Source organism: Cygnus olor, chromosome Z, assembly GCF_009769625.2.
Source record: "Cygnus olor isolate bCygOlo1 chromosome Z, bCygOlo1.pri.v2, whole genome shotgun sequence".
In the NCBI taxonomy this organism is placed as follows: domain Eukaryota; kingdom Metazoa; phylum Chordata; class Aves; order Anseriformes; family Anatidae; genus Cygnus; species Cygnus olor.
This window is the reverse complement of record NC_049198.1, coordinates 51,559,714-51,584,555: the sequence shown is the minus strand read 5'-3', so window position 1 is coordinate 51,584,555 and position 24,842 is coordinate 51,559,714. Positions and strand designations below refer to the sequence as shown.

Genomic DNA, 24,842 nt, shown 5'->3' with positions numbered 1-24,842 from the left:
TGTCACAGATTTAAATCTGGTCTTATTGTGTAGCACAAAACATGGTAACACATCCAATATATACACAACTAGACAATATAAAACATGCCTTCGAAAGTGTTTTCCCTTTGTATTCATTTTAACAAAGAGTTGCAAAACAATCTCGAAAACTTTTGCTTGTTGAAAAGCAGACAAACAATCTAATTTTGCAGTTGCAGTTACAGTTTCTTTTATTGGTTGGTCAGCAAGAGACACACCTGAGTGCTCTGCAGTCTTGCCTTTGTTCTGGTTGTACAGAACCACCAAACACGTGTTACTTCCACTTACTGCTAGGCACATCCAGCACTTCTAAAAGCTGAATGTGTGAGGGGGAGCTGATTGCTGCCCCAGTAAAGGAGAAGATGGTAGAGTTGAAGGATTAAGCAAGCAATGTTGAAAGCTCTCTGAGGCAGAATCAGTTGACAGATGGTTATAGAAAACTCAAGTTTCAAGTACTAAGTAGGAAATTTTGTAGGCCTTATGTTACAGAAAAGACCAGAGAGGCCCAAAACTTCTATATGTTGTTGGTTGGAAACAATCTCCAGCTTAGAAACACCAAATTCTCTCTTCTGCTGAAGATTTTTAGACTTGCTCTTTGCTTAAGGTAGTAAATTCACACCAAAGCAGCAAAGAAAACGTAAATAAATCTTGCTGAATATTCAGATCATGTTTCTGAACAGCCAGTGCACCATTTTTGGTCAGCTCTATTTTCCATGCACATTTGCCATTGCCAGCAAAATACCTGAAAAAAGCACCGTGGCGTCCACCCTTTGGCTGATGCTTAATGTAGAAACCCTAGAAGAGGGAGCTATTGACAGATTTTCAAAGTGGCTGGACTGCATCCTAAGAGCCTAGTTTTTATTTGCATCTACAATATGCTTAGGTCTGCCCTTGCAGATAAAATTTCTGTAAGTAGTGCATGGTCCTTGGTTTGAAAACTACTACTACATTCTGCTAACCAGTGTGGGAAGATTGTGAAGCAGAAGACTATGCAAATATGACATCCTAACAGAGTTAACTGTCCTCTCAAGCTTCCGTATCCTCCCCTACTTCAGATGCACTGAAATCTCTTACAGACCAATACTTGATTATTTCTAACGGTTGTTCTCTGTGTGGTTCCTCTTCATACTGGAAAAACAGTATGTCTTAGCTGCTGCATTTATTTGGCTGTATTTCCTGATTTATCACTTAGATGTAGTTATAACAACTTTAAAATAAAATTTTACTATCTTCATCTAGGTGGAATTTCTCACTAACTCTTTTCTGAAACTGGGAAAGTTATCAGTTAGGCTCTGATGTCCTTTTTCTGTTCTATACAAACCTTTACAGGTAAGGAGTTGGCAGATTAGGATGTGACAATCACTCCTTAGTAAAACTTCAGTGAGGCAAGAAATATTTCATCTGATTTCTGAGACCAGATGCATCTTTAAGGCTAACTTTCAATATAAGCACATGAACAAGTAACTAGAAAGTAAGGAGATATGAAGCTTCATCTGACATACACCAACTTTTTCTATATGTTTCTTTTCTGTGCTGTAAATGTGAAGCCATTCAAAGCAGTTTAGCTCTCTCCTACTGTGCGAACTTATTTTTTTTGTCTGTGACCTGAATGTTTCATCAAATATGCAGGCTTTGTTGTTATGCTGGTTAGGTGGCTGATGTCAGCAAAGAGAGCAGTAGGGGACTTGTTTATGTGACAAAGTTGCTCCTCTTATGGAAAACACTCCAGCTGTTTTCACTGGCATTATCCTTCCTTCTACAAGCATTTTAAAGGCACAGTTCAAACTGCGCCAGTTGTGAAGCGGGATGAATAAAAAAACATCCCTGCAATTTCAGGGAACTTTGCTGTTACATAAAGTGTTTGGCATTTGCAAGGACAGCCAGAGGTGTTCTGTAGCTCATCTGAGGCAGTGACACACTTGTGCACATGCTTCAAGAAACACAGAAATTCAAACAGCTCTTGATTAGTTTCCCAGCTGGTAGTAGTTAAATGCAAGCATGTGCTGGGGTGTAATATGAAAACACAAAAGGCACTAACTAGAATTTAACTTTCCTGGCCATCCAAAGCCAAGCCTCAGCTCCCTTACAGTCTAAGCATGAAACTCCAGAAAGGAAGCATGTTGGGGAGAGATGTCACCTGAAGGGCTATAGAAAGCTAGGCTAGGTGATAGCAATGGAGAGAAAGAGAGGTTTTGAGGGCTAGAGCCTTCACCATTAAAAGGCAGTGGCTGACAGGCTTGTACAACCACACAGGCCTCCACAGTGCAAGCAGGTGACTTGGAAAAAAGCACAGAGTGTAAGAGGCAATCTGGTCTGGAGACCAGAGCTTCTTGTGTCTCCTTCTGTTTGTGTGATGGGAATAGCTCTGGAATGCAAGTAACAGCCACAGATGCAAAAACAGCTGCATGGAAATCCCTCTGTGAGAGGGTGAAGAACCTCATACATCTGAAGACAGGGGAAGTGCTCTGAAATAATCCACTGGACCATCTATGATTAACTGGTGGGGAAAAAGAGACCCTTCACTTCATGATCTGGATGTGGCTGTCCAGTTGCTTTGTGCCCTTCCATCACTCTGTTATGTCAAGGCAGCCAGGCAGCTGAAACAGGCAATTCACTCTCAGACAGGTCCTCCTTGTGCCTTTGCTGCCGTCCTCATTCATACAGCACAGAGATGATACAGCTCCTGCAGCAGATTAAGGCTTAGTAAATCTTAGGTTGTCCTGGGCATTAGCTCAGTGTAAAATAGAGAATAACAAAAATTTATTTCCATAATTCCTAGTTAGAAAAACAAATCCCAGTCCTATAATTGTACAAGCTGGGTTGTCAGTTGTGGCTGTTTGATAATGCTGACTTTGAGCTCTGAAGAGTTAACGGGGGCAGTTGCTTCCAACTTGCATTCCCAACTTGCTTCATCAGGTCCTTTCAATACTCCCTCCTAAGCTTGGGAGGAGTTTACTTTTCTGGGGAGTTGTCATCTGCAGGGAGCATACACCACTCAGTCAACAAACCAGGCACCACTCTTCAGAGTCACTTGAAAGCTTCAACATACTCCACAGGAACGGAGGACAGGCCTGCCTTCCCCCAGTAGTCAATGGCACGCACTTTGTAAAAGCCGGAGACTGAGCTTCCTGCAAATGAAAAGGTTAGAAATGGTCACTGTGAAAGGCTGACACCAGTGGTGCTTGGAGGGTGTCTATAAAATGTAGGTTTGTGGAATGGAGTGGAGAAGCAGTGAATTCAGTCCTGCACCCTACGTAAGTGTGTCTGTACCTGCCTAACTAAAAATGATTATAAATTCCTCAGGGCCAAACACTAGCTCTTTTATTTTTTTATTTTTTTTCCCATTTGCACCATGTACCTCCTCCTCTCTTCTTCTTAGGATTTGTGAGTAGTTACAGGATTGCTTTCACAGCATTTCCTTTGGAACGAGGCTAGGACATCTCTACTAATTTCCTTTTTTCTGACTCACCTGAATTCTGCCTATTATTCTGCCTTTGGGACAGGTTATATGCAGACAGGATCAACAAAGAAGCAGAACAAGAAGTATGCAGGCTGACTGAAAACCCTCTGCTCCGGTGGCAGGACGACTTACTCCAAAGGTATGTGAGTTCCTGTTCTGCAGATCTCCTGGTTTTCATCCTTGATCCAGTTCGAAGAACACATCCTTCACTTGCAGATACTGGAACTTCACAAACGATATAGATGTTTGTTTTTTTCTAATTTATTTACTTGACTTTTATGTGTGATTTAGTATTTTATGTTTTCTTTTCTTAAAGGAAAAAAAGAAGGCTAGAAATAATGAGTAAGAAATATGTACCTAGCTATAATGGTTGCAGAGATGAGGGACTTTTTCAAGCACTCCTTCTTTTTAATTTTTGAAACAAGCAAGTAAATCTGGTAGGTTTCCCAGATGGGCAGCACTAGATGATAATGAATTCTAATCTCAGAGATTTGCCCTGGCCATGATTTACAGTTTCTGGTTACTTGTGCAGCCTTTATGTTGCAACAAGAGCTCTGAATTTTATTATGTGCCCACTGCTAAAGCCTTTCTCAGGCTAAGATGAGCTTGTGTTTCTGGAAAAAGCTTCTCTGAATTGCAACTTACTAGTATCACTTTGAGGTAAGGTCTGTCAGTGTTTCACACAGCTCTGATCAGTGCTTATTAGTAATTCTTGTTCGGCAGAATCACATTAAGAATTTGACCACTTATGGTTAAACAAACAAACAAACAAACAAACAAGAAAATGACAAAGAAAACATCACAGCCTTCTTTCAGCCTTTTTTATCTGTGTATGTCTGCATTGCATTTAGGCTGTACTTGAGGAGATATGACCACAGTCATGAGGAGTAGCTTTGCCTGCTGACAAAGATGAACTTCACTTCCCTCTAATGTGAAACCTCTAAAACTCAGGCAGCTAGTCAGGTCTAAAAAGAAAGCTCTAGAAAACAGCAAAGAGAGGAGTCTCTCCTTGGTTAGGTGTTCAGGCAGCTAAAACAAACTGTCCTACAGAAGGACCTCTTCTGTTCTTACAAACTGGGGGCTTCAGTAGCTTATGCCTGTCAAACCATATAAATGGGTTTAAGAACAGGGACAGATGACCAGGAGGAGAGCAGAAGTGCAAGCTTCTGCTGCTGCAGCTCAGAACATGATAAATGTATGACAGTCAAGCCCTGCAAGAAAGGTGGATGTGACCTCACACTTGCTTGTGTGTTGCCAAGTCCTTTGGTAGTTTAACACCTCAAGACTCCGTGGTGCTAAGCAAATGTTATCAAGGCTGCTTGCTCCTACCACCCTACACCAAGAGGACTGTACAAATTGTATTTGCCACACACTCAGACTAACTCATGGCCAATATCTGTGGGAATGAGCCCAAACCTCAGCATTGTCTTGCTTTGAGTCAACAACCAAGAGTACAATGCCAGGATCAGCACAATGCCAAGCTCTGATCATGTGGAGCAATTTTTTTTTTCTCATTTTTGCATGCCTCTACACCAGTAACAACAGAGACAAAGGAGCTGCTTTGCCTCCCAGGGAGTTTGCCAGGCTCATGTCTGGGTGACTTTGGTTTCTGTGACAAGCATTTACTTGTAGCAATGTTCATAATAATGTCCTCATGACTATTTTTCAATAAATGTTCGTCCTTAAGAATAAGGATTTCACTAAGAATGTAGTCCTAAAGGAAGGGACATGCTCTTATTTGTGATGGGAACGTATGTCACTAGCAAGTTCCATGTTTTCAGTAGTGCCTTACCTGGACTGTAGACCCAGAGAGTGAATATTGTGTCTTTGGCATTAATCCGCTGGTAGGCTTTTCCATCTGGTGAGAACTGCACTTCAAATGTCTTTATACATCTAGAAAAGAAAACCAGATGAGTTGGTAAACACAACTGATAATGCAGTGAATTATCAAATCTTAATCTCAGAGACATTTCAACAAAGGCCAAAAATAGGAAATACTCAGTTGACTCACGGCTATCAAATGCAGGATGGCATGAATTGTCTATATTAGGAGGAATCACAGCTCCAACAAGCCACAGAAGAAAACCCAGCCTGACTTGCAATATAGGGTACTTGTGGCATCACAAACTGGTAAGCGTTTTTTACTCCCAGACCAGGGTTTATCAAAGCTGAAGTCTGACTTGAAAAGAAGCTGTATCAGTGCTTCCTGAGGAACTCTGCATGTATATTGGACCACTGTGGATAGTTCATCTACAGAAAGTTTCTATTCCAGTATAGCTTGCTGGATCAAGGAACTGGAGGTTTTCTCTTCCAACCTATAGACTTACGGATAATTCTACCTAAGCACCTGTTAATACAACAGTTTTTATCATGAATCTTCCTGTGTGCTGTGCTGAAGGAAAGTCCCTCAAAAATGTCATTGGATGCTGGTGAGCAGCAGGCAGATTCTCTTGCTCAGACAATAAATTAGTCAGAATTACTTTCTTTAAATACATAGGGGTTCTACAGTTCATTTTGTCATGCAAATGTACTGTAGCATCACTCAAGGAGCTAGTAGTCATTAACTAGTAAACTTGTTTCACTTTGAAGGACCGGTGGCAACTTAGCGAGTCATGTGTTGGTTATACCCATTGTATTTTAAAAGGCACTTACTTTGAATTTACACAACCATCGTCCCACAACACAACAACCTGTCCTTTTGTGAGAGGGATGAAACGAACACCAGTCACCTGTCCAAAGACAAATGCCCATATAAGAAAGCTGTACAAACCAATCAGTAAGGTCAGATGTTCTGTCCTCATCCTACCTTACTAAGTTTTTCCTTTGATTCTCTCCATTGAGACTTGGCTTAAAGAACAAAATTCCTAGCTCTGTGGCTTTGTAGACTAGAAGTCTCCAACCTCTAAACCTTGCAGAAGACCTTCAGAGGCTCTGTGCACCACTATGAGCATGGTTATCACTTGGGACTGAACAACCAGATACAGATATCTAATCTAGGACAGGCATGATTTCACTTCATTTTTAGCTATGAATTATTAACTGGAGAGCTGTTGTCAAGCCTGGTAGCACATGACATAATTTTAAAACAGAAACTGTATTGCTGCATTATTATTTTCCTACCATTGGTAAACTTGCTTTTATCTCAGTGATGGCTCCTATCACTTGCTGTGGAATGCTTTATCTTGAATTACGCCTTGGATAGCCTTCTTATCAAAGGAGAGAACTGTTTATTTACTAAGTGTACTGTGGTACTTTTAATAAATAATAGGCCCAAATGCTTAATGAGATTTGAAGAAGGAAGCAGTTTCTAATTTGGCGAGTCTATTGGTAGAACACCACACATACTTGATCAGGAACAGAACTGGGTCTTGCACAGATGTGGATGAGAAAGACTGAGGGAACGGGGAAGTCTTGCTTCAGTGTCAGGATGCCTCCTTCAGGAAAAGTGAAGGGGCCTGTTGCCACTGGGTCCTGTGGATTCAAAGACAGGCCTTGTGAATAATCTTCCATTAACATTACAGAATGTAATATCTAACTGTTACTTCAGTGTAAAATGATTGTGTATTTACTTAGGGGCTATAAAAAAATTCTAGTAGAGTTGTAAATATGTGCTGATACATGGCTTATAACCATCAAAGTTCTTCAACCTAGCAGACTCTTTTCTATTTTGGCTGTATTCCATCTCTTTGCAAAACACATATTATGTCCATCCCACAAAATACTAGGCCACAATGCCCTATAGCTGCAGTCTGCAGGTTTAATTAACCTCTCAGGCATGCCTTTCAGGCTCTCAGGTCTTTACAAACTGCGCCACCTCTTTGCTGTAGATCTCCAGTGTGCACTGAAAGTTATTGCTAGCTACAACAGCCACTCAGATGAGGTTTCACAAGATGGCCAAAAGGATCTAAAGCCTTTCTGCTGTCTTGCCAAAGGAAAACCCGATGGCTCCTGTAGGATCCCATAGGCCTTAGCAATAGGGGTTTATAGTGATTGGGAAGAGATGACACAGTTCGACTGTACACCAAAGTCAGAAGGCAATTACTGTCTGTGAGCACTGAGGTGGTAAAGGTGGTCTCCTTTGTTTTAACCCATGGGTCTGAATGCTATGCGAGAATGAGCTAAAATTACATGCCACTCACATATTCTCATACACAGTAAGTAATCTGGGCATGGCTTTTCTCAGTGAGAGGGGACACCTGAGAACTTATTCCTCAGTCCCCTCTGGGGTGAAATCGGAATTGGTGAGGATGAGGGGAAACTGCAGGCCTCCCCAGGAGCCCCTGAGAGGCACAAGGAGAGGCCAAGTGTCTTCTGAACTAGCACTGGGTAGTTTCCAGCTCAGGTGGCTGTTTGTTTTCTGTTACAGAGGGTTTTTCTTTTCAACTACCTGCTGAGGCAATGTGACCCTCCTGTAATATATGCAGGGCCATGTGACCTATTTGGGGCCACTAGCAGAGAAGCTGGTGATCTACATTTAGTCTCTTGTATAACATGAATGCAAAGCTAGCAATTGTCTGTGAGTTACGCTTCTCTGCATGGCTGCAAGTCCATTTTCAAATGCATAAGAGACGCACATGACTGTGGACTAAGGAAAAAAATTTGACTACCTGAGCTGATGCCTTGTCTCTTTATCTGTAATTAACCAATTAACAACCACTTTAGCCATACAACACTTCAAGGAAATACACGGTCATACCTCAGCATCCCTGATTTGCTGGAACTGCTCTGGGGATGGAAAGTCAGGGCTTCCTACCTCCTTCCACTTCAGGTAGGGATTGGTTTGGTTGTTATCCAGGTAATACGTCATATACACTGGCTCTTCAGGAACACAAATGAAATAAAGTAAACCCTTCATTTGGATTTAAATACCAACAAGAATAAATTTAGCAGAAGGTGCTGACATATACATTCGCAAAAGCAATTTCAGCACTTCGGAGCCTGGCTTCCAGTGGAAAGTCATGAGGATAGGGCTAGCATTCTTATGAGGCTCTACAACCCAGCCTGTATTTTCCAAGTTCAAATTTTAAGTTATTACGTCCACATCCAGAATTGAGGCCCACTTATTTTTTTGCGGAGGTGCTGCATGTATTTGTTGGACAACTGCATCAATTGTGTAATAGTGTGGTCATGTTGGCTACCTTGGAGTGATCTTGGTAAGGGAATTTGTTGCCTGGCATTATCCAGCCAAAATAAATAGCTTTCTGAAAAGGTAGCATTTGCAGCTGTTGTTAAAGACAGGGGCAAAGTGGAAAGAGTTTTTCCTACAAGAGCACCATCATATCTCAGAAAAAAATGGGAGTGCCCAAAAGATGAGTGAGAAAGTTAGCAAATGAAACTCACTCTTGCCAGGAAAATAAACGCATCAGAAGTTTTTCAGCACACGTTCTGCCTTCATAATCAATTATGTGAACTGCCTACATGATGTTTGCTTACCTCTAAGTTTGGGGAAGTGGGTGGCATTCACTGTGACAGTGCTGATATTGGATGAAGTCTTGTTATCTTCACTTGAATAAATCAGTAGAGTAGCTTGCCAACTGTCAGAGGGCTGCAGCTCACTTGGGGTGTGCACAGATGCCAGGACACCAACTGTGTCGTTTTCAGTGCTTTCGCCTTCACTGCTCTTTACTTCTGCGAAGATCTGTTTTTCTCCTTTGAAAAAATGTGACAACTCTGTAAACATAACTGCTCGTCTATCCAACTTCTGATACAAAAAAGGTCAGAACATAGGGATCTATAGGTTGAGTGGTGTTCTAGCTTTTTTTTTTTTTTCAGGTATAGCAACAGTCAGGATTATGGGTGGATTTTATTACTGCAGAGCATGCACATACCACAGCAGGTCTTATGCTCAGCAGTTCAGCTAACAAAGTCTACATATGTAACAGTGAATTAGGATCTCCCTTTAGTAGGCTGCATGTGTCTTACAGCTCTAGGCATTTATTAAAGTCATTTGCAGCCTGAAGTGATGGCACATGAGGAAGTACCAGTCAACTAAAAAGGGTGGTTGGCATGCAGAATTTGTAAACAAAGCAGTAGATTAAATCAAAGAGATGACAGACTGTCAGGAAGATTCTCCTGAGCTATTAATTTCTCAGAGGAAATGAGAGTTCATTTTTGTAACAACCACAGCTGGGTAGGAGAAATCTGGCTTTTATCAAGAGTGAGATGGCTGACCTAATCTCTGTCATGCATGAAGCTCCTAGGTAGATGAAGTTACTGATGTGCTCTCTCCTCGGTGATTACCATACCTAGCAGTGCCAGCAAGCCCATGACAGTCAGCACTGGTTTCCGCACCATCTGGACATGAGGTGGCTTTGTATTGTTCATCTGGAAACGTGCTGTCAGAGTCCGCTGTGTGAAGTAATGGGGGTAGTAGCTCAAGAAGGCATTGTCATTACTCAGTAGTGTATAGTTGATGGTGTTGTTGGCTTTGGCAATAAGCAGGTTTTGATGCTGGATGATTACCTGCAAAATCATGGAGAAAATGGAACTTCATTGAGGAAAAAATCCAAAGAAAACATGATATCTTTATTTATTTTTTATTTTTAATCTTTATGGCATATTAGAAGGAACTGTCACTCTGTCATTTAGAAAAGTGTGAAAAACAAAACTGTTCTTCACACCTCTTGAAGAAACTGTTTTTAGATAATACATTAATCACTGGAAAATTTGAAGTATCCACACAGTTTAGGCAATAAAAATTCTCTGAAATGACTACTACTAGTAGTTTGCATAAATTATGAATATGTTTCCGTGGTGACTGAACTACAAATGATATTCCTCTGTTTTGAATATTGGATTAGTAAACTGTATTTATTAGCTGAAATAAATGTAAATGTAAAAACTCCAAATCTGGAGTTACTTTGTACCCATTAGACTAGTGTCTATAAATTGGTCCCAGATTCCATTCCCCAGTGAGTAGTTTTATCCTTTTAGTGCTAACAAGGAATACATTCTCTCTCAGTATTGCACTGGTTACTGAGCTGTTATGCAAAATGCCGGAGTTCCCAAGCTCTCTGTTTACCAGATTGTGCCTAGATATCAGAATCAAACACTACTTCAGAAAGCTGACAACAGAGAAGGTCTCATAATTGTGACTCTGAAGAAAGTGCATTTAACAACACCAGGCTCCAGCTCCTATCCACCGAAGTGTTAATTTTCTGTTGGATAGGTCTTTTTTATCCCTTCATAACACCATGTCACTATAAGCACTGCTCTTTCTCTCAAAAACTCCCTGCAGTGCAGCCAGTGACTTACTGCTCTGGAGAAGAATCCTTCTGTATGCAGGCTAAAGGAGCTAGAAGCCTTTGTCCACAGGCACAGCTGACAACACGTATCCCATTCCTGGGTGACACACATGCTCCCATGTTTGGGAATTACTGCTTTGCACAGGAGTGTTTGGACTCTGGATGCTGTATAAGGTAGTGGGTCACAAAACAGGCATGCAGTGGGAACTGTTGCTTTGTAAGGGCAAGACCTGAGCTTGCCCTGGGACCAGACTACAGTTCCTGCAAGGGCAGGAAAGCTAAGCATTCTCTTCTCCTTCTGCTTTTCTGATCATGATCAGTATTAACAGTAATTAATAAGACCATATGTAGAGAATCATTATCCAAAGACAAAGAAGGGGCTTATGCTTAGATCTCAGTGGACTTCATAATTATACCTGATGTCCCTTGACAAGATAAACTCGTGAAGAGACTGGGAAATAATCTCACAGAAGTGAGGTGACAGCTTGGAGAGAGAATGTGTGGGTATAGTCTTATCAGGTGGATTTAACTGGGAAATTGTATACAATATCCAACACATTCTCCAACATATGGATGGCTAGTTATTGTTTGTTTTTTTTTTTTTTTGGGCCGATTAAGAAAATTTATACAAAGTAAATAAAGCTACTGTTAACAAACTGTTCAGGGAAACACCAGCTATATCTGTTAGGCTCTCTATTTTATCTCTATTATTCTGAGTAGTCAGAAAAAATGACTCTAAGTCTACTTTTGCAACCGTGTTAACACTTCAGAAGACCCTACTGTGACAATGTTTTACCTTTACAACCATAGCTGCATATGTCACATCAGCTCGCCACGGCTGTGGGATGGACCATCCAACCATAGGATCTGCTTCATCATTGTATATGGGAACAGAAGCAAAATTTGGAAACAACTTCTGAATTTGTTCAACTGCTTCCACTTCTTGTTCCAAGATGTAGAGAGAACACCCACCTCCCTGCAACAATATTTCATATCTGCTTAGTGAAAGTGAGCAAACAGTAGTAGAGACACAACATGGAGACCTAAACACATTATGAAAATATGTTGCTGGAGTCCCTGAGGAGCTGTGGACCACAGAGTATTAGAATCTTACACCTAATCCACTACAGTATCCGCTGATTGTATGAGCTCCTCCTAAAACATAAAATGGAAAAGATGTAGAGGAGCTGAATCCCCGTGGGCATTAGGCATAGGCCTTTGAGTTGAAGTCTTGCAACTGACCATCTTCTTCAAAATTTCTTTAGAATAGGTAACTAGTTATGATTCCTGATATAGGTTGCACACTCACCTAAGAATCAATGTCATAAATCAGAATAAAACGTAAGTTGGACTAAACTGATTAAAAATAGCTTTAAATTGAAGTCTTGGACCAACCTTCTTATGAAGAGAGATGTAGTCCAGCCTTACGCCAGTCTCGCCTGTGAAGAAGTTGGTTCCATTGTAGCAATGACGCAGAAGACTCCAGCATATGGGTGACTTGGGAAAAGGGTGGAAGGAATCTCCAGGCCCTCCAAATTTTAGTAGAGGACTGGCTGCTCTTAATCCTTCTGAGCAGGCATCATAATAGTTGAGGAACCCTGAAGTCCAAGCAGATACATGTATCAACAATAATAACTCAAAATAGAATCTTGATCTAAAACTATGGGGAGATATTATAACTCCTTCTATTTTTGCATTTACTGGCAGGACCTCACAAGCTGAGTCTACTCTTTCCTAGGCAATGACAACATGAGAAGACATGAAAACCTCTGCTACATTCACAAGGTTCTTTCAAAGGTCTTGTGAGGACAGGTTCCCAAAGCATGCATCTATCAGTGAATGATTTTCCTCTTATCCCACCCTCCATCCTGTTACTCCTAGTAAACTATTTTACAGTATTTTATAACCAATGAACAGGACTTAACAGTGTAACTCCTGTTCTGTTTTTCCTGTTCTGCTAGCCCTGTATTACACTGATGCTCAAGCAGGGAACAGAGTAATTATTGTAGTAAGTAATATGACCTGAGCAAAAAAGATTAGATACACCTTTCACACTCCTTAGCTCTCCTATCTACCTTATTACTTTGCCAGCATCTCTCCTTCCTCACTGTTTCCCACCCAACACACACACTTTTCCCTTACTACACTAGTAAGTACTCCAAAATATGCTTACCTTCCACTGTCATAGACACATTGTCAAAGTCATGGTGGTCTGGTTCATTCCAAGTTTCAAAATTCCATTTAGCAACATGCTCCAATCCGTATCTATCTGTGTAAGAGGCCTCATTTATCAGTGAGTTGAGTGCATGTACAGACAATCCTATCAGTTAGTCATGTGCTACACATGAGGTTATACACCCTGTTATACTGCAGTACGGTGTAAATTACCTATTTTTAATAATCCGGCAAATGCAATTTTGGTGATTTCAAAATGATACTTCATTTTGGATGTAGCAATATTTGAAAAATATGAAAGGACCACCAACACAAAACTGCAGTAAGGTGATGTGAATAACAGCTGTGTGGGTAGGGCACCCGGCCTAAGTGAGACTCAGGCTAAGGCTTCTGCTTTGTTGGAAATATTTGAAGCTGTCACGTTGGATGCATTCAGGTTATCATGCCCTAATGCGAGCTGGTGGTTTACAACCACAATAACATAAAGAAGTTAAAACTCAGACCCCAGGGGAAGGCCAAATGTGCTGCCCAGAACACACTGCTCATTCAGGCTGTTGGACATGGAACAGAAACATGGGGCCATAATCCCATTGGCTATTCTGGCATGGGTTTTTCCCTGTTTTGTGCTGAATACCAGTGTCATGAAATTGAACACAACCCACAGAATTTTTTGAGGTAGTTAGAAAGGATCACAACAGAATAAGTAATAGGAATGTTTCCTTTTTTTTTTTTTTTGAAACTTACCTATATATCTCCTGGCCAGAAGTGTAATTAAATTTCTCCATCTTACTGCCTGCTCTTTATCTTCAAAATTTAAAAAGTATCCTGATGGATTTCCCATCAATTCAAATCCTAAAATAGACATAAAAGATTAGATTTATTTATTTATTCATTTATTTATTTATTTATTGTGAATGATAATCCCTTTTGATTAGCTAAGGGGTTATTGCATTATCTGAAGCAACCTCGTTAGTGAAGAAACAGAGATAACAAGCAGCATCATTTAGTGGGTTTTCTTTCCTGTTTCTACATGTCCCCACTGGGAATATTTCAGATTTGAGGTTGCTCACTCTTGTTACTTGTTGATGACAATAGTAATCAATAATAATACTTACAATCACAAACTGAAGGCACAGGGTGAACATCAAACACTGCAGAAATACAGGGGAAGCTATACTTTGAGGACCTGCTTCTTTGGCCCCTTTGAGGCACAAAGTTAATGGGTACAAAACTTTCTCCTCTTCAAGAAATCTCATTTCCCAATTGGTACATCTCAGACTATTGTTGCAAGCAATGTAAAAGCATTTGTGTTGTCTTAAGTGCCCTAATAATGCTTTTCTTGCACAGTTTACATTTACATGAACATGAGTTAAATGCAAGCAGTAAAAAATGAATTTTGATCAAAATCAGCTTTGGCAAAGCTCACTAATAATGGTTCTATCTGATGATTGCACAATATGGTCAAACAGATGTGGCTAGCAGTGAGGGGAGGGAGCTGCTCTTACCTGGAATTAACTTATTTTCCCACAGGAGATCCATAAGGTTATCCAAGGCAGTAAAATTGTAGTGAAGTTTCTCATTCATCACTCTGAAGAATACAGGTGATAAAATGGTCCAATGTAAATATTGTAGCACTTGTTTGCAGACAAGCCAGATGTGTGCTTTCTTTTGGCTCTCAAAATTTACATATAACTAGGTTTCTTGCAACTGCATGCACATGTTCTTGCTCTAAAGGGTGTTCACCATAAGCAAGCCATTTTTCTTGTCCAACACATACTGTTTCCCTATTCCAGCAGCAGCAACAGAAGTAATATAATGAGGTTGCTTGTTGGGTTTTGAGTGTTTTACAGTGTGTTAGGTTCTCTATCCTCCTCCCAAAGCAAAATTTACCGAGACCGTTCTTGGCTATCCTCCTTTTTTCAGTTTTGAATTGATTACCTACTGACAGGCCAGCTGGTTTCCACCTCGTCTCATATGCAGTCTTTCTTAATGCTCTTTTATTTGCAATATACAACCGACTTTCCTTAAAAGTTCTCATGGGTTTAAAACGAGTTGAGAAAATAGCTCTATGCCTTTCAAAGAATGGTGAATTTATATACACAGTTGTAATTTGCCTGTAATTGCCTGTAATTTTTACTTTATTGCTAGTATTCACTTACTATTTCTCCTGTACTTCTTGGATCTCTGGCTGCAACAATTTGTATTTCCAACTTGCTTTTGTATTTAGAAGTGGAATTCTGTCAGCCACATTTAAATATCTGAATTTTCCATATCTGAATATCCCAACTCTGGATATTCTATGATTCTGTGAATTCGAAGACTTAGTAAAAGCCCCATGATGCATTCCTTTGTGTCAGCAATTCTTGCAGGAGTGCAAAATTCAGCAGTGCAAAACTGGGGTGTGCAACTGCATGGGAACACTGGAGTTCTTTTACCCAGGGGCTGAGAAATGCAATTTGCAATGATCTATGATACATTTGAAGATATACTTTAAATTCCTGAAAGGTTTTTCTCACATGGCACCCACTGAAAACAAATATAATGTGATATGTAGGTTGTGTACAGTTTCCCATAAGTTCTGAACGTGTAGCCTGATTTAACTGAAATCAGGGCAGGAAAAGTCTTGCAGTATGAAGTATCAACAAGGAATTCAAAATTAACTGTTGTTGACAGTATTCTGTTAAGGTAACTTACTGCCATTTGGCACAAGCCACAGCTTTGGGCTGGTGTCCAAATTCTGCTTCGGAATGCCCTGAGCAAAAGGTTTTGTAAGCACCCTTGGAGACTAAGTGCAGCCCTGGTAAGACCCTTAACGAAGATGTTTAGGGTCTTGCCATTATCTGTCAGAGCTAATTTCTCCATCCTTGCCAGAGAAACCTACCCTGGTACACTGCAGCCTGAGCTCTGCCTCTGCTGCCTTGACCACTTTGTCCTAGGCACCCTGCCTCTGCTTGGGTTGTACAAATGATCTGCAGACGGAGTGCCCTAGGTATGATAGAAGGGGGAGAGACAATCAGTTACAGGGATTTTAACTGATCAGAGCTAGCAAGGCATACTGGGCACAAAGAGTAGAAAGTGGGAGTAGAACAGTCAACAGATCTCTTAAATCACTGCTGGGTTCTGTGTAGAGATTCACAAACTCGTTTCTTTCCATGCCCTTAACAGGGAAGAAGGGGTCTGAGCCACTTAGACTGAGGGTTCTTCCTCTGTCCTCTCTTGCCAAGGGAAAGTTTCAGTTGAGAACCTGTAATAGTAATCTTGAAGGTCTCAGAGAAATAAGAAGGGCTGACAGAATTGCCTAGTGAATAAAGAAGGGAACTGTCCGATGTAAAGAGGAGAAAGTGCCGTCAGCATCTCTGACTAAGAGAGCAAAATAGAACAGGCAAAACAAATGTAATCCAAGCTATATCCACTGTACCAAACCCATCTGTGACATAACCATGCACATACTCTTAGTCCCAGCACAGTCACACTCTTAGCAAAGACCTGAAGCTGGCTTGTCTCTTTTAAAGTATGTTCTTCCACCATGACAGACATTGTCATGCCTGCAGCCACTGACAGGCTTGCAGCTCCTGCCAAAGTCAAACAATGCAGATGTGAAAGAAGAAAATGTCAGATTTACTGTAGTACCCATAAGAGCATTTCAGAAGTTATTGTTGAACTAAAGAATGGCTGTTTGGAACGAGCTTTTTATTATTATTATTATTATTTTTTGGCTTACATAGACGTTTAAAAAAAAAAAAAAAAAAGGTCTGTCAGTCTTATTCCAAAGTTCAAAGACAATTATTTCGTTGCAAAATGTAGTTGTGCTCCCTCAGATCCATTAACTATTTCCAGTTATACCCTGTGTTCTATTGAAATATTTGCTTACTTGCACACTTACAGTCAGTGAGCATAAGAATGATTAACTCTACTGTCTTGTAAAAACTTAATAACACCATTCAAATAATAGCAAAGGAACAAATGTCTTTCTGACTCCAGTCTAAGGGCTACACAGTACTATGCGAAAATACACACGTAAACAAAGCCTTCTGTCCTATGCAAGTACACTCAAGATCCCAGCAAATCTACATTTTTTTCTCCTATGTCCACTAAGTAAAATATTTAAAACAGAATGCCATTGCCAGCCATGACTGAGGTGGCAGTACATTATTTGCTGTGCTATGTGTGTAGGTGTAGAGGTACATCTTACTTCCTTTGGCTGATCTGCCTCTTTATGAGAATATTTTCTTGCTTGCAGATGGATTAGTAAATATCCTGCTATTAACAAGATATGCAAGTTACAACCTTTTTCTATTTCAATACCTGAAATAATTTCTGTCAGAAAAAAATACGTTAGAGGTGCTGTTTTGACATAGCACCAGTCATCAGACCAAGAGTTTGAATAGCTGCATGAAATAACGTTTTCTGGGCTCTTGAAGATTCTTGTTTGTATAACCAATTTATCTCCAACTTCAAGAACATAAAATGACTACTTGCCTGATATGATTGCCACTTTCACAGACCTTGTTCTCACCCTTTATAACGTTACTTTTCTGATGTGAAATGGATGTTTTTTTTAATGACCTATATATGATCACTAGAATTCGGGTTGCAGGGCTGCATGTCATGAGGTGTCTGTAGGCAGTGCTGACTGCCAGTTGTGAGGCACAGCAGGGAACTCGTAAGCTGGTATTAAATACAGACATTCTGCATGGGGAATACTGGCTCAAGTGTCAGGCTGTTACCACACATGACAGTAAATATAATTTCAAGACACTGATGACAAGATCAAAACTCATCAACACGGCTGTAAGAAACAACTGCAATAAGGCATTTGATTCAACTTGCAAACCTTTACCAATATTCAAACTCTTTTTTTGCCAGCTTCCTCCCTGATCTCTCTGCTCTTAAGTCATGGTTTCTAGATAGCTCTTCCTCTATTTATGAACAAGCAGAAGTCTATGTACTCGTCATTTCAGCTGAATGCTTGCCAGACTGGGATTGCTCACGGTTTGCTGTTGGCTATTCTGATGTGGAGCAGCAATCACTGCCCTGTCTGTGCCTGGATTTCAGAAGTTCCTCTACTGTGCTTTTCAGGGAGACCTGCCAGATAAGTCTTTCCTTTTCTTCAGTCACAACAAGGAAATGCACTTAAGCATTTTTACTGGCATCCTGGCAGCGATGCCTCTGTAAGTCCCAGGCCTGAGGCTGTTATACTCCAGAGCCTGCTCCTGCAGGTGAAGTTTCTTTCCAGCCTGTGCCATGGTCATGGTCCCAGGCCCATTCGTATGTGCTTCTCTTGTGCGTCTCATGTCACAGCTGTGCTGCGAACATGAAGAGCAGTGATGAGTAAGGAAGGGAGCCTGCTTACTGCCACAAACTCTTACTATTTTCTTTTTTGGAAAGATGGCTTGCTTTGTGGGCCATCCTTTGCTGAGTCAAAGGTTACAGGCCATTGTTAACAGCTTTCTGCAGCCTTTCCACATACTGGAGGAAGGGGGGTAATTATTAAGGTGTCAGCACCTTAGTTCACATGAAGATCTGCTTCAGCTAGCACAGCTGTGGATTCTGCTCCTTAGCCTGTGGCTATGGCTCCCCTCCTGTGCTCAGCAGGTTGCATCTGCCTCTTTTCTGACCTGAGCTGATCCCGTCCAGGGATATAGTAGCACACTCTAAAAAACTAATGCACACACAGACATTGGACCAAATATCTTATCTACAGAGAAGAAAGCAAGAAAAACACAGGCAGGGAGTGTTTCTATTCCAGGTAATCTTCAGTCAAGTATTGAATCTCTGATAACACGTCAAGGTAACTTTATCAAACTTCAACGTAGTGAACAAAATTCCCCGGAAAAGGAAACACTGGCTGAACCCCATCAGTAGAGCACAGCCCTGTTTAGGAATTCAAAGGTAGCGTGAGGTGACCATCAACAGAGGTCTTCTGCTGAACAGAGCTTTGTCTAGCCTAGAATTGATGTGATCAGGAAGTATCTATATATCAGAGTAGTGCCCTTCTCATCCAGACGTTCTCACTCAGCTCGTGTAGCCTCCCTTAGCATTCCTCATGGACACAGTTAACACACAAGTCAGAACCTAACGTAACTTGACTTATTTTTACCAGTGTCTGAGAACAGCAACAGGGCCAGGTATGTCTGTTGCTTACATGCAACCTCTCTTCCAGCAGATTAGCTGTGGTGGCTGGCTAATGCCAGCCCCAGGGCAGCAGAGCTTGCTTACATCCTCACTGGGAGCTCCTCATGGGAAAGACTGCTGGCCAAATGGTGAATGCAGACAAAAAACAGGGACAGAAAACTGGCACAAAGCGTTGGCAGAGGTGAGGTGCAAATGACAGCTTAACAGTAAACATAATTTTTCCACAAGGTACTGTTTGACCTCAGAAAAGAAAGATGCACTCCATGAGGGAGCCACCTAAAAAAGCCCCAAATCCATGGGAAGCTTTCTGCATTACCATCTTATTTAGAGATAACTGAAGGTGGAGCCTGAAGTACTAGGCATACTAGGCATCCTGGTGTGGTGTCACCTGAGATAACAATCATATTACATACCAGTATTCATTTGATAGATGCTTAGCTGTGTGCCAGACCATCGTTATGTGGCCTGGTAAGCTGGTTCATGCAGGCATACACTTCCTTGGCCATGGTGCCAGGATGTGGCCTTTGGCTAGGTGACACGGTCAAGGTTGTTCTGATGAGTATGTATGCACAGTAATTAAATGCCACCTCTCAAGTGTAAACAACTGTTGTTTTAGGTAACTAGTATAAGGAGAACCCTTAGAAACAGTGTCCTAAGGAACTGCTTACTGCCTTTTCAATGTTCCTCATGACATTTTAAGAGAGCATGAATCTTCAGACCAGACTTAACGTACATGATGAGCAAAGTGTCCCTATAACCTTGAGAGGAGTTCAGCATCCAAAGGTGAGTCTTACTTTTTGCAGATGAAAGGAGAACTGATTCTAGGGAATATTCACTGGAAAGATGTAGGCACAGTCACTGATAAACTCTGTCATTCAACCTTTTGCTGCTACCAGCTTCTCCAGAAGGAACTGTCTTCAGAAGTGTAACTGTCTTACTTCTTCAGCCAGGAAAGCAGTCTGTGAAGTGACAGTGAGTCACATAAGCTGCGGGCACAGCATCTTCAAGATGAAGGTCAAGAGTTCTAGACAGGCTATGTCAGCAAGTTTATCTTTTCCAAGAGGGCAGCTTGCTCCCCTCCAAGTCCTTCTTACAGCACAAAATAATCCTGCTTCCTGTTTTTCACTTGACTTTTGGCTGCTATGAAGAGTGAAATGGAGACAGTTTAAAGTTCAGGCTGTTACAAAGACCTTGTTTGCTCCAAAACCACCAACAGTCTACATGAGATTCTTGTTCTGCTGAGTACTTTAAAACCTTCTGACCTTAGAACCAGGTCCTACAGGACTGTGAGTAGTATGGAAATGATACCTCGGAGTATATGAAGGGCAGGGTATTTCATTAGCATTCACCTTTCCACAGGCTGCTTTCTCAGCAGTTATTGCTCCAGGTTTCGTCAACATCAACCAAAAAAACTACTAAATTGATACCTCAGGTTTAAGCACAAGATCATTAATGAATAACTACGAAATCAGCAGGCTCCTGGGTTATTAATAAACAACACTTCCCTTCTGAACGCAGCTAGAAGCTGACAGTATGGTACTCATTCACATCAGAGCTGCTTCTACCATGTTCTTGCTCCACTTGCTCTAGCTTTTTACAGTCACTACAGGTATGGTAGTCGGCACTCTTCTGTGAAGTCTTTGTATCCCCAAATGACCATGATCACTCAACCTTTTGCAGATTCACAAACACTGTTTCTTTGTCCCTAGCAGTCCCTATGCAAAACACAGCCTGCGCTTTTCACAGGCTTTACAGAACAAAAAACTTCATTTAGACAATTTTTCAGAGCTGCAAGATCAAATATTACTAGATAATAATAATATTACTAGCTAAAGAACTGGCATATTTTATCACTTCCAGCTTCATTTGTTAGCATTAATACCTCTTTTCGTTTGCTTCTCAGTGATATCATTTGTGTAAACAGGGACTGAAAATCTGCCTGCTTTGGTTATGGCACAGCTTCTGCACAGAGGCAGAATGCCAAAGACTTCAGCACATGCTGTGCCTCTCTCTGAGGGCAGAACTGGGCCTGTGCTAAGCATAATTCACTCACCCGGTAGAGTGAATGAGTCAGCCCAGCAGTAAGGGGAGGGAGGATGCATTGCCAAACTACACAGCCAGGCAGCATCCAGCCCTTGCTGATGTCACAGCCTGTCACAGTTAATCCATCCACACAACCAACCAGCACGATACATGCACAAAATGAAGGACGGGTATGAATCTTTGTATTTTAGGAACAAACTGGCTTCATACATGCAAAACACAACATTTGCTAATTTACTGGAAATCACTATCTCTTCTACAATCCAGCCAGGAGCTGTGCATTCAGCGGCATCTTTTTATTTTTAAATAAAATCAAAATTGAAATTCATTTTTGATTGAATTCATTCAAATTGAATTTCATTTATAGAACGTCTTAATTAATTTCTTTCCTCTTTGAAATCAGCATTATTCGATGTTTACCTTGCAAAGCAACTCATAAAATTTTTGTTCTGATCTGGCTAAATCTCACATGCACAGAAGTGCAAGCAAACAACGAGTGCTCTCAAGCCGCTGTTAATTGTGGCCTATGATTTTCCATTTCTTACTCAGCCTGCTTTTGTGAGCACAGTCTCAGTCCTTCCTTCAGCAATGTGCGTGTTGGTTAGGGGGGAAGAGAGAGAGGCAGACAAAGCATCAGCAGCTTCCTGTGCCAAGGTGAGTTAGCTTGCTAGGAAAATATTATTAGTCTGTTGTGTCTGTACCCCCCACCTCCCTCCTTTTAAAACAAATTTAAGATGTAAAAAGAAAAACAGGCTACGGAAGTGTAGAAATGGAGGTAACAGGTAAAGGTGTTTTGGTATCTGGCCTCTCCAGACATGTGAACATACCCTATCGGATTATCTAGGCATGGATAATTTGGTATGTCGTGAGATCTTATTGTGATCTTGTTGAGATTCATTGAGCATACATTCATTTGTGAAGGGAATTAATCAAATAACGGTAAGCAGAATCCAGTAGCAGGAATTGATTTTTGGCTGATTCTTGACTACAAATTTAAAGGCAATTTGATTGGTACGCTCAGCCACTTTGTAAACCGGGCTGTGAGAGCAGACCCTCCTTTCTGACCGGTTTTGATGTGTGGAAGTGATTTGCTCCTGCAGAACACATGACTACAAGTGAAATGTTTACTGTAGTTTTGTGCTGTCATTGCTGATGCCACTATAAATAACGTCACCTATAAGCAAAATTTTGGAGAGTTGGGTAGGGAGATTAAATCCATAGTGAATGTTAAAGGACGACTTCGCAAATGCACAAAAAAAAAAGAGGAATGATGACCAAGTGCTAAAACTAGTTTGAGTCAAGCATGTAACTCCTTTTGGCATTGCCTGGGAAAGCTGTCACTGAACTTTTCATTCCAAGTGGCAGCTGACTGTTCTCTGTACATATCCAGCATTCTAACTCAAGCACCCAGTGTGATAATGCATCTTCACTGTAAGGAGTCTCCGTGGCACATATCTGACTTACTGGTTTAATTACACAGTACTGTTACTGTTACTTCCTCATTTTCACATCTTTATTTTCTGTTTGAGCTCCTTCTATTGTTTTGCCTGTTAGCTTTATGTGCAAACATAGTCCAAAGATGTGTGAATCCAACTGCTGCACAGGACCTGGCTTATTTACTGTTGTGTGGTAGCACAACAAGGTGTTAGAATGGTTGCACTCCCTGCTGCCAAATATGCAATGAGAACTAAACTCAACAATGCTCTGCATAGTCTGCTCTGTAAATCTGAGAAGCACTCAGGTTGCTCGTAGGCTGGACTCATATGCTGCAACTGGATCTGAAGTTTTGGACTAATGCAGTGTGCTGCATTTACCAGGTCTTCAGCTTTTGCCATCCTATGGTTCTCAAAACTTGTTTTCACTTGGTGAGATCTGTAGGGAGGAACCTGTAATGGGACAACTAGCAAACAGCCAAAGAAAAGCAAAAACATGGATGTCACACTGAAGGTGTGAAGATACTCAGCTAGCCTTCTCAGCTGATGTACTTTTCTAGTGTCCAGCTGAAATACAGATGGAAAGTGGTGTCTGACTAAGCCCAGCTGGATCTATTCGCAGGACAGATGTGCTTTCAGGTGTGTCTTTCTATGTTAATCCTTTTCTGCTCTTGTCTGTATGTCTGATTTGAATATATCACTTATATGCAAAACAAAAATTAGAAAGAATCTTCGATAAATGATAGAGTTAATTTCCTTATTAAATGATGATGGCGAAAAGGCACAGTGAGTATGTCATCCACTGTCTTGCTCTTAATTTTTCAGAGTTTTTGTGATGAGAGGTTTCTGACTACTTCAGAACTGTCAAATAAGCATTATAACCCAATACGGAAAGAGTAGCTCTTTAAATGGCAGGTGTGTCACCTCCTGGCTCTTGAATGCAAAATATAGCAAAACATTTTAAAATTAAGCAGATAAAACTAATCAATTGAATGGATAGGCAGTTTTCAGTGAAATACAAACCAACAACTCTCTGCAAACTTGAGCTGATAATTCTATTATGAACCTGGCTTTGGCACTACAATTTAGGCTAGTGACATATGATTAAACACGGCAGCAACAGTTCTTCCACTCCATGGTCTTCTTTAGTTCATGTACAACCCTTCTTTCTTCTTTCTTTCCCCACCCCAAACAACTTCCACTAATATGGAAAATCTCTCCCTTTTCAATATAAAAGTAAATTATCTCGTGCACTTATGAAACATTAAAATTTAGCTCGCGTTGCAGTAAGAAATGCTCTATTTCCTTTGCACACAGAAAAGGTTTTGAATATCCAGGTAAGATTACACATGAATGCAAGGAACAGTTGAAGAAGCTTTAGTGTTCCTTAGAGACTATCTTTGCTATAGTAAATTTCCCCCAAGGGTTTGCAAGTATCACTAGTAAAGTTCATCTTAAACTGATGAATAAGCAAGCTTTAGTTCCACAGTTCTGCCTGCTTAGGGATAAAAATGTCAAAAGAACAGGACACCATGGGACAAAGGTACTAACTGACTACTGTGAGCCCTCTGATCACTAAAATTCAGTAATGACAGCCTCCAGTCTGGAATACATCTTTTTCATAGGAGAGATTTCATTGCTTTACAGGAGCTGAATCCTGGGAGAGGCTGTAATTTTTTTGTTGTTTTCAATGGAACTAACAAAATCTTCGCAAGTAATTTTCAGACATTAAGGCAGATTCTTGACAATCATTACTAAGGATAGCAATTCTGCGAACCTGCTGAAAAAAAACAACAACACAGTTTTGTTTACTAGACAGACAAGCTCAGGCATTTTATGCTTAAGGGTACCTGAAGGTATGTAAATTCCTCCTGGACATAAGATTTATTAGTCAAGCCCCCTCCATGATGTATATTAATGAAAATCCTTTTTCAGTGGACATATCTACGTTAATTACCATGGACAGCTCAACGCTGTGTACGTATAAGGGACACTATGTTACCTTAATTCCCTTTAACACATCAGTGCATTTTTTTTTTTACATCAAGTAAGTATACTGAACCCCTGCAAATGTTAAAGTCATGACTGTACTTCTATTTAGTCTCCACGCAGTGCAACTGGCTCTATTAAAACAGAATAGCAGAGATGAGTAAGAAGGCAGAGATTAACGGCCCCTGTACTTTAATGATTTTAAGCTTATCTTCTTCTACCTGTAATTACACTCTACGGGACAAAGATTTTCTCCAGTGCTACTATTTATTTATGTTATCTCACTGTAAACACCGCTGGAGTAATATAATTGGACAGACTCAATCTATATCATGACAGAATTTC

General features: G+C 40.7%; 2 protein-coding genes across 9 annotated transcripts in view; one reads left to right on the top strand and one right to left on the bottom strand.

Annotated features, from left to right (window-relative positions):
• Nucleotides 1-2,763: 2,763 nt before the first annotated feature.
• The window catches only part of IDUA (alpha-L-iduronidase), a 49,617-nt gene continuing 27,538 nt past the window's right edge, over nt 2,764-24,842 (bottom strand). For 4 of the 6 annotated variants that reach the window (XM_040542160.1, XM_040542157.1, XM_040542161.1 and 1 more), the window contains 12 exons: nt 14,403-14,485; nt 13,642-13,749; nt 12,896-12,991; nt 12,118-12,320; nt 11,519-11,698; nt 9,724-9,940; nt 8,912-9,127; nt 8,175-8,296; nt 6,824-6,949; nt 6,131-6,207; nt 5,271-5,371; nt 2,764-3,146 (listed from right to left, as the gene is read on the bottom strand). In XM_040542160.1, coding sequence (XP_040398094.1) covers nt 3,046-3,146; nt 5,271-5,371; nt 6,131-6,207; nt 6,824-6,949; nt 8,175-8,296; nt 8,912-9,127; nt 9,724-9,940; nt 11,519-11,698; nt 12,118-12,320; nt 12,896-12,991; nt 13,642-13,749; nt 14,403-14,485 — 1,630 coding nt within the window. In that variant the 3' untranslated portion in view covers nt 2,764-3,045. The remainder of the gene's footprint in view (nt 3,147-5,270; nt 5,372-6,130; nt 6,208-6,823; nt 6,950-8,174; nt 8,297-8,911; nt 9,128-9,723; nt 9,941-11,518; nt 11,699-12,117; nt 12,321-12,895; nt 12,992-13,641; nt 13,750-14,402; nt 14,486-24,842) is intronic. The other 2 variants (XM_040542159.1, XM_040542158.1) reach the window with 2 other exon arrangements.
• Nucleotides 3,020-24,842, top strand: part of SLC26A1 (solute carrier family 26 member 1) — a 40,778-nt gene continuing 18,955 nt past the window's right edge. For 2 of the 3 annotated variants that reach the window (XM_040542156.1, XM_040542155.1), the window contains exons 1-2: nt 3,020-3,160; nt 3,522-3,617. Coding sequence is in view for 1 of the 3 variants with exons in the window: in XM_040542154.1 (XP_040398088.1) it covers nt 19,165-19,213 (49 nt within the window). In the remaining 2 variants the exon portion in view is untranslated. Of the gene's footprint in view, nt 3,161-3,521; nt 3,618-17,270; nt 19,214-24,842 lie in introns of those variants that run through there. The other variant, XM_040542154.1, reaches the window with a different exon arrangement.